The sequence below is a fragment of the Esox lucius genome, chromosome 16 (genome assembly GCF_011004845.1).
Source record: "Esox lucius isolate fEsoLuc1 chromosome 16, fEsoLuc1.pri, whole genome shotgun sequence".
NCBI lineage: Eukaryota > Metazoa > Chordata > Actinopteri > Esociformes > Esocidae > Esox > Esox lucius.
Genome location: NC_047584.1, coordinates 20,469,678 through 20,479,227, shown reverse-complemented (window position 1 = coordinate 20,479,227; position 9,550 = coordinate 20,469,678). Strand labels below are relative to the sequence as shown.

Genomic DNA, 9,550 nt, shown 5'->3' with positions numbered 1-9,550 from the left:
TACCCCCAAAAACATCTAGGCATTAGTTCATTGGTTAAGTAATTAAAAGAAAAATGGTGGAATGAGTTGTCATAATCTGTCCATCATATTTTCTATACTCAGACGCATAGTCAGAGGACCGTGGTGGTTGCCATGGATGCAGCATGTCAAGACATCACAGCGGATGCCTGCACAGGCTGGATGACACATTTCAAAAAATGCTTTCCTTGTTGCATTGCAAGGAAAGATATCCGTTGTGATGTGGATGAGAATCTGTGGCCCGACAGACCGGGCTGTCAGGGAGTATAGAAAGACTGCACTGTAATTTTGTACTTTTGAAATTGATGTATGCCATACAGGAAAAAAGTGCGGTCTTGTGCATTTTCAATCATTGACCTCAAAATCGTAGCCACAGTTTACATAAAAAATACAGAGTACACTGTTATATCAACAACATGACTAAGCATTTTGACTGTTTTGTTTGGGAACAATGACACACGGACTTGTCATTCTGATGGCACTGATATGTTAATTGACACTAATACATATGAGAAATGAACTAAGGATTTTGAGCAAGTTCCAGGCTTTTGCAGGTAATCCATTGTGTGGTGCTGTTAGTACAAATTATTTCAAGAATTTCTCTAACTAGTTTACAAACATTAAGGATGATTAGAGAAATGTACCAAAACAACTTGGAAAAACTGTATATGTAGAAAAGTGTAAGGAATTTAAAGATAAATTATTTGTCTTTTTATTTGTAAATATTTTGGGGGAAGCCTGGTTTGCTTCCATTAATACATGCAACTGGTCCAGGGGTTCCAAGCGTTGGGACGTCCTAATCATTTATTCTGTTTATGGTTAAGAAATGGAACGTGAAAATTTATTTTAACTGAAAGAATATCAAGAAATATTGGTAAATATTTGGACAAACAAAGAAATATGGTTAAATCTGACATTTACACAGGATTTTACTTCATGTTATGATGCTAGTGATAGACAAGAAATTAGAGACATAATAAAACAAATCTATACTAAGTTGACATTGTACTATATATACAATGGGTTGTGAGCATATCAGACAATGGAATATGAACGAGGAGTAGATCAGTAAATGTATTAACAATTTCTATACACATTTACAGTTCCAGTATAAGCAATTCTATCTAAATTCTGGGAGATAACCACTTGGATGTGGATGATGTGGTTAGTATAGGTTTTTTTAGTCTGTGAGAAACATGGCTGTTTGCTGAGAGGCACAACATGGGGAAAGAAACTGTTCAGTGCTCCACCCAAGTGCACACATTCAAACACACACGCATATACTACTCTGATGAGATTCAAGGACTGTTATGCTACTAGGAACACGGTACTCTGAAATGTCCAACCTTGTACTTTTAAGAAATGGGATTTTGATAACCCTGTCGCAGAAGAAGAATGATAGTTAAGGATGTGAAATTGTGAATTTGCTTCAAACTGATGATTACTAGTTGGTTAAACTCTACAACACTGTTTTTGATGTCACCTAGTATGAAAATAACTTACCTTAAGTGTTTTTATGCCTTAGAAATACTGGTGAACCAATTCTGACAGAAGTCTCAACATTGATATAGATATTTTTTTCAGGTTTGTCTGAGTCATTAGAAAGTGGTGTCCCATGATTTCCTGTTTAACTGGGCTATATATATATCAGGTGAGTAATTCTGCAAGGGTGTGTGTTTTTGAGTGACAATATATTTCCCTTCAGAGTCAGTCTAATTGAGTGAGTGTGTGTGAATGGGGCTCTAAGGTGCAGTAGAGAACAGGGCAGATAGGCAGTTCCCTTTCATCGCTCACTGTGTGCACACCTGAACTCTCAGTTCATGCCTTTCAAGGCCAATGAGGGCTCCTGCCTGTCTCAAAGATTTGGCTTCCAGGTGATATAACAGCTCAGCACTGACCCTCCTCTCTTCATATTACTTAACAGAAGGTCACATGCTTTTCTAAAGAACAGGTTTTTCTACTTTTATAATCAGTGTTTTGCTGACAATGTACTTAGCCTGCCAAACAGTATCCATGAAATGTACATCTGTGTACATTTCATGTAAGCTCACGGGACCAGTGACTGCATCAGGCGGTAAAATACTTATTTCTTACAACACTCAGGTTTGGCTAAAAATACTTGCCATAATCCCTTACCTTCCCGGAATACTTTTGCTGTGTTATTTTATTTTTTTCCCTTTATTTATACAGGAAAATCAAGCCGACACTAATGTGTCTTTTACTGTAGAGTCCTGTATTACAACAAAGGATACATACAGTGCCAGTCAAAGATTTGGGCACACCCATTCAAGTGAACATGAATTCAATTCAGTAATATCAATCCAAATGTAATCTTTCTGATGAGCTAGCGATAATAACTAATTTAGCTTAATTGACAACAAGTCTGTGTATTCCTTTGTTCATGAATAAAGAAGTCCCTTCAGGTTATACTTCCGCTAAGCACTGTAATAAACAGCCTGTACACTTTTGATCCCCTAATCAGTTCCTGTAGAACACCACACTTCCTGACATTCCAACCAAAGCAGCACAAGTAAAATTATATACATTGTTGCCAATTCATTGTTTTCCATTTCATCCTGCAAAGACTCCACAAACTGAAGAGTAAATGGCCCACTAAGGATATTGAATGCCCCCTTGAAGACAATAATCACCTAGTCTAAAAAATCTTCAATTTTCTTCATAAACATGTCTTGCAACACTAAGAGGTTGTAGGGCTTTACAGCTCTCAGGTTGTGAAAATTATATTGAATATATATGTTCTTGATACTGTGTGTCTGAATGTTATGGACATTTTTGTTTAACTCCTAGGCCAAGGGTATTCAACTTTTATGCTGCGAGGTCCGGAGCCTGCTGGTTTTCTGTTCTAACACATCATTAATTTCACCCACCTTGTGTTCCAGGTCTTAATAAGCCCATTATTAGAGGTTCGCAATTAAATAACTGAGTGGAACTGGTCCAGAGATGAGTTTGAGGGTCCAAGACATTTATTGGGAAACCCATTGGTATTCAATATGTCCAAAATAAATATGTCTAAAATACTTCAATATGTCCAAAATAAATGTTCCAATATGAATTTAAAAATTGTAATTGATTCTCTGGTACTTGTATCCTGTCACGGGTGAATGCTGGGGTGCAGGGCCGCCATTCACATTATTACAATCAGTGGACCCTACCACACATGGGCCCTGTGAATCATACCCAGCTTTCCCCATATTAGCTACAGCCCTGTTGGGGCACCAATCAGGCCAAAGTAAGTGTGAAACCAATATCTGCAATGATCTGAAACAAATAGATGAAAGTTGTCCATCTTTTTGCAAACTGCATAAGGGTGATGTCATGAAACTGAAAGAAAACAAATGGATGTGAGGAAGAAATTCAAACCTTGAATGGTAAAGCAGAGTCCACAGAGATTATGCAGATGGCTGAGTTTTGCACCTTTCTCATTGTTTGGGTGTCATTTTTAATGCATTTAAAAGAGCCGTACGGTAGACAAACGGGCCGACTCTTTCAGGTGAAAGGAGCCAGCAGAACCCAAAAAGACTCGGAATGCCATCACTACCCCACTTCTGCAAATACGTCATCAACGGCGTATGGTTATAGAGCAGAGGTGTCCAAATAGTTCCGCGGAGGTTTTTGGTCTCACCTTGTACTTGATTGACATTAGTTACTAATTGGTTAGTTTCTACCCTAGCCTGGTTGTTTAGATGTGAACTGGGAACCAATTTATAGGAAAAACCAAAAACCCGCCGACACTCGGCCCTCCATGTAACTGTTTGGACACATGAATAGAGATAGACATGTGCAGAATATAATGCCAAAAAGTTGTGTAGTTGAGCACACAATAATATGTAAAAAAACGGTTAGATAATCCCACAACCAAAAGTATTAATTTACGGTTAGTTGCGGAGGTTTCTTGTGACTGTCAGAAAAGTTATTTACATCCAGGGCTTAACATAAACATGTTTCATGCACGTTCAAAATATGTTACATATTACCTGTCCTAATTATTAGATCACTTGTTTTTTTGTTGTTGTTGTTTTACCTTACCCTAGTGAGAAAATGTACATGAAACACAAATACGCACTGTCCCCACTATTTTCAAGTTTCAAGGTTTATTTGTCAAATGCACCGAATAATACAGCGTCATCCTGCACAATGAAATTATTGTGAAATGGCACCAGACAACTACATAGTTAGGCCATATTTATAGATTTCTATCTTCAGTTTTTAGTGAATAACCTGATAAAAATCGTTGTTGTAGCTTAAAAAATAAGAAGCCAAAAGAACGACTCCTCCACCAGCGCGATTCGATCCTTAACGTTCACCTAAAAGAGACGTTAAAAAGAGACGTTCGTTAGCGAACGACCCATAATTGTAGACCAGGTGTGTGCCTCGCCTTCTCTACAAGAACACTGTAAGGGAAGCAGTTCAGACAAAACGCTGCCTGTAACTACTGTTTAGTAAGTGCACCATTTATACTGTAAATATGCCTTAGTTTGATGTCAATGGTTGTGTTCGTATAGCCATATATTGCATTGTTAATAGTGTATTTTTGAGCATGGGAAATACGTTTTAATATATTTAGTTAAATTGTGTAGGTTACTGAAGAGCTATGCTTTAAAATAAGCTATAGTTTAAATCGCTGCACACTATCTTGAAAGAAAATCGTCTTTTCACATTCACGTTTGACAACTGGTGATTATTAGGTAAATTGACGCGGTTTATTCTACCATAGTAAACATTGCTGTGTAGTTTTCGGATATGGCCAGATTCTTAACATTCTTACAGTACTTAAGCTTTGGAATACTTTAAATTGCTTTAGCAAGAAACTAAAGCGGGGAAAGATTATAGGTTTTACATCAACTATTTTATTTGCCTTTTTTGTGTTTAATTAGGAAAACTATTTTCCGTTGTCTTAAGTGTTTACTATTATTTTCGCCATAATCTTTCCAATAACTAGTCAAAAGATCAGATTTGCCTTCCTGGGTAAAAATCGAAGGGTTTGTGCTTAAGTTTACTTTGTGGCTGTATTAATTAGTGATTACCCGAACTGTCTAGTAAGTACAATAATCTACGTATGCCAATAGCAATTTGCTAAACCAGTCAGACTTGTTATGTGACTGCCAATAGCAATTTGCTAAACCAGTCAGACTTATGTGACTGACTGTTGGGTTTAATTATTTTAGATACTCTGAAAATGTAGGGTTTCAAAAGTTTCCTGAAGACAGACAGGCTGAAGATAGGCTTAACTTAAAGGGGAAGCAGGATCCACCAATGGTGTGCAAGATGTGTTTTGCAAGACTGGTTGTCCCCAGACCAGAGGTGTCAGAATGAAGAACTTGGGTAGAGATGTGGGGTTTGGTCATTGCCTGAAGGTAGGGAGGGGACATATCACTTGTTGTACAGTAGGCCACCTGCACACATTTGTATTGGAGGAAAAGTTGAACTGGAGGTCAGTGGACTGGGCAGAGGAGTGAGGTTATATGAGAAAACCTGGGAAGTTTGAGCACCAAATAGGTTGTGACATTCAGGACATGTTAGTAGTTTTCTGGCGAAAGTCCTACCCAGAGTTGCAATTGTCTAGATGTGAGATGTGAGGCCATACTCTACACATTTTGGAGTAAACCCAGTCACCCTATTGATGTTTTGGCAGAATGACAGCGTGTTGTCTATGAGCATGCCAGTTCTTTTTACTCTGGGCAATAATCATGTCTATCTTTAAGGTCTTTTTAATAAATCTTTTTTTTTTTTTTTGTATTCCTTTCCAAGGTTTAATTTGGATACTTCAAGATGTGGGGTCAAAACCAAGGTAAATATTTGTACTCCCAACCTAACTTTTTAAATTGTATGTATGACTTGTACAGTTTTACAACACTTCAGTCACACTGTATATAGTATTGACCTCTGAACATTGTAACTACAAAGCATTGCTTTTGTTCCACCATTTTGAAATCACCACATGTTGGCCTAGGATGGTCCACTGGTCTAAGCTATTGCCGTTTAAGATAATTCTACTGCTGCAGCATGGGTTCAAATCTGGACCTGGGCTTATTCAGCAAAAAAAATTAAAATCTTTAACCACTTTTTGATTTAAGAATAAAAATGCCTCAATCTTATGAAAAATGATTTTATTCTACCTAATGCTTTATTATTATTCCCCTTATTTCAGGGCAGGTTTTGTCATATTCTTTCTAAATGAAATGCTAATGTTAGGTATTGTATTGAATAACTGCTTGATGTCTGCCACTCATTGACCCCACCAGATGCTGGGTATCTTCTCTGGTGATGCTCTGCCTAGCCTGTACTATAGCCATCTTGTGCAGTACAGTGGAACAATTATGTGCACAAATACATTAAAATTAAAGCTGAGACTTTCTTTTAGTAATTGGCCTACTAGTAATTGCTGTGTATAGAGCCTAAAGAAGAATAAATATGCACTGTTTCCTTTTGTGCAGGAAACTTTTATCCTCCTGGCTACCACGGGAACCCAAATGTTCAACAGCCTGGGGGATATCCAGTGCCAGGGGGATATCCAGTGCCAGGGGGATATCCAGGGCAACAGCCAATGCCAGGGGGATACCCAGTGCCAGGGCAACAGCCAATGCCAGGGGGATACCCAAGCCCAGGGGGATATCCCCCTGGAATGATCCAGGCCCCAGTGGGTCCTTCTTACCAGCCCTATCCAGTGCAGTGTACCTTTGGATGTGTTGGGCACTGTAGCCATGGACACCACGGGCACCACGGGCACCACGGACACCACGGGCACCACGGGCACCACGGACACCACGGACACCACGGACACCACGGACTCGTCCAGGGGATTCTGAATATTGGAAGACACAAGCACAGGCATGGCCATTGGCATGTTGGTTGTCACAAGAGGGGGAGGCATTGTCATGGGGTGAGAAATCTTATAAAACATTTTGAAGGTACTGTTATTAAAAACCTGCATTAAGAAAGTAGAAAAATTAAGAGGTTTCTTTTTGTCTCCATCATTCAGGATTCCAGCAGCTCCTGCAGTAGTGACTCTGACTGAAGCCAGACTGACATGATATCATTCCTCTGATGAGCCCTAACAGTCGTGGGCACTGTTTTCTAAAATAAATCCATCTGGATTTCACTGGATATCAATGCATATTGTTAGAATGACTACAACTATGTTTAGCTAAATATATTGCTCTAATCCCAAACTCTCATCCTTAATGTCTGTACTCCAGGCCATTGAGCTACCTTGCTCATGTCTTTAAATGTCTGTGTAATCTTTTTTGTGAAATAAAATAAATAATACTTTATAGAGGATTTCTCATTTTTCTTTGTACAACAACTGTCCAATTATGTGTAGATCATTACTAAAAGTAATGTTTTGGATATGCCAAATAATGTGACCATGACCAAATGTTTTTATTTTTGTTAATGCATAATTTGTGGTGCCCAATACTACAGTCATGTGAAAAGTAGACCCCCTGGAAAGTTGTCTTTTTACATATTTGGGGGGGAAAGACAACTTCAGCACTTGACAGATTAAGGTAATTTAACAAATAAAACAGATTATACTTCACAATTTCTTCAAAGATCAACAGAAATTGAATTTCATAATGTGAAAGAAAAGATGCACATAATTTGGCTGGAGAAACTTCATGTAGCAATTTCCTATACAGTTGTGCTCAAAAGTTTGCATACCCTTGGAGAAGTGGTACTATATGTACCATTTGTAAAGAAAACATCTGTGAGCAGGCAAAACGCATGTATTTTTTTTCGTATAGGATTCACATTCAACTGTAGGTCATAACAGAATGGCACAATCATAAAACAAAACATGGCAACAAATCAACTGACCCATGTTCAAAAGTCTGCATAACCTTACTTCTTAATACTGTGTATTGCCCCCTTTAGCAACAATGACACTGCAGTCTTTGGTAATAGTCATCTATGAGGCATCAAATTCTTACAGGTGGTATTCGTCTTGGCAAAATGCCTCCAGGAAATGCAAAGTCTTTGGTCTTCTTGCATGAACCACACATTTGAGATCTCCCCAGAGCGGCTCGATAATATTAAGGTCACGAGACTGATTGCGACTCCAGAACCTTCACCTTTTTCTGCTGTAACCACTGGAGGGTCAACTTGGCTTGTGCTCAGGGTCATTGTCATCCAAGAGCATTCCATGCACAGCTTTCGTGCAGAAGAATGCAAATTGTCTGCCGGTATTTTCTGATAATATGCTGCATTCATCTTGCCATCAGTTTTCACAAGATTCCCTGTGCCTTTAGACCTCACACTCCCCCAAAACATCAGCGAGTCACCACCATGCCTCACAGTGGCAGTTGCTTCAATGCATTTAGGGGTGTGGTCCTGGTCAAGACAATCTCCTGAACTCCAAACTGAATGTCAGAATGGAAAAGAAAGGAGATTTAAGCAATTTTGACGGGCCGGTCTGAGTATTTCACAATCTGCTCATTTACTGGGATTTTCACGCACAACCATTTCTAGGGTTTACAAAGAATGGTGTGAAAAGGGAAAAACATCCAGTATGCGGCAGTCCTGTGGGCGAAAATGCCTTGTTGATGCTAGAGGTCAGAGGAGAATGGGCCGACTGATTCAAGCTGATAGAAGAGCAACTTTGACTGAAATAACCACTTGTTACAACCGAGGTATGCAGCAAAGCATTTGTCACAAAGCTCGAATAATTTCAAATTGGTTTCTTGAACATGACAATGAGTTCACTGTACTGAAATGGCCCCCACAGTCACCAGATCTCAACCCAATAGAGCATCTTCGGGATGTGGTGGAACGGGAGCTTCGTGCCCTGGATGTGCATCCCACAAATCTCCATCAACTGCAAGATGCTATCCTATCAATATGGGCCAACATTTCTAAAGAATGCTTTCAGCACCTTGTTGAATCAATGCCATGTAGAATTAAGGCAGTTCTGAAGGTGAAAGGGGGTCAAACACAGTATTAGTATGGTGTTCCTAATAATCCTTTAAGTGAGTGTAGTTGTGAACATAAAGCTCTATTTTGGTCTTGTCACTCCAAATACCAGTGTGCCAGAAGCTGTGAGGCATGTCAAGGTGTTGTCGGGCATATGGTAACCAGGCTTTCTTGTGGCATTGGTGCAGTAAAGGCTTCTTTCTGGCAACTCAACCTTGTTCAAGTATTATCGTATTATGCTCCTTGAAACAACCACACCATGTTTTCCCAGAGTAGCCTGTATTTTTTCTGAGTTTACCTGTGGGTTTTTCTTTGTATGCCGAACAATTCTTGTGGCAGTTTTGGCTGAAATCTTCCTTGGTCTACCTTGCCTTGGCTTGGTATCAAGAGATCCCAGAATTGTACCCTTTTTAATAAGTGATTGAACAGTACTGACTGGCATTTGTAAGGCTTTGAATATCTTTGAATATCCTTTCCCATCTTTATAAAGTTCCATTAGCTTGTTGCACAGGTCACTGAGTAGCTCCTATGACTGTGAAAAAGTGAGCGGCCACAAACCAACAGGTAAGATAGTGAGAAGCATTAATTCAAGGCGGTCTATAGG

The 9,550-nt window shown here is 39.2% G+C and overlaps 1 protein-coding gene across 2 annotated transcripts; it reads left to right on the top strand.

Moving 5' to 3' along the window:
* The first annotated feature begins 4,377 nt into the window (after positions 1–4,377).
* Positions 4,378–7,315, top strand: LOC105016171 (protein spalt-accessory). 2 transcript variants are annotated; one of them, XM_010879816.3, is made up of 4 exons: positions 4,378–4,478; positions 5,788–5,827; positions 6,474–6,919; positions 7,019–7,315. In XM_010879816.3, the coding sequence occupies exons 2-4, from the start codon at positions 5,809–5,811 to the stop codon at positions 7,052–7,054; spliced, it is 501 nt and encodes a 166-aa protein (XP_010878118.2). In that variant the 5' UTR covers positions 4,378–4,478; positions 5,788–5,808; the 3' UTR covers positions 7,055–7,315. The 2 variants fall into 2 exon arrangements, with proteins under 2 accessions (XP_010878118.2, XP_019910230.2); XM_020054671.2 differs by lacking the exon at positions 4,378–4,478 and adding an exon at positions 4,706–4,724.
* Positions 7,316–9,550: the final 2,235 nt, after the last annotated feature.

Excerpts from the sequence above, each read along its gene's own strand:
- LOC105016171 (XM_010879816.3), top strand. Across the intron at positions 6,920-7,018 it reads GGGGGAGGCATTGTCATGGG|GATTCCAGCAGCTCCTGCAG; the intron begins GTGAGAAATCTT and ends TCCATCATTCAG.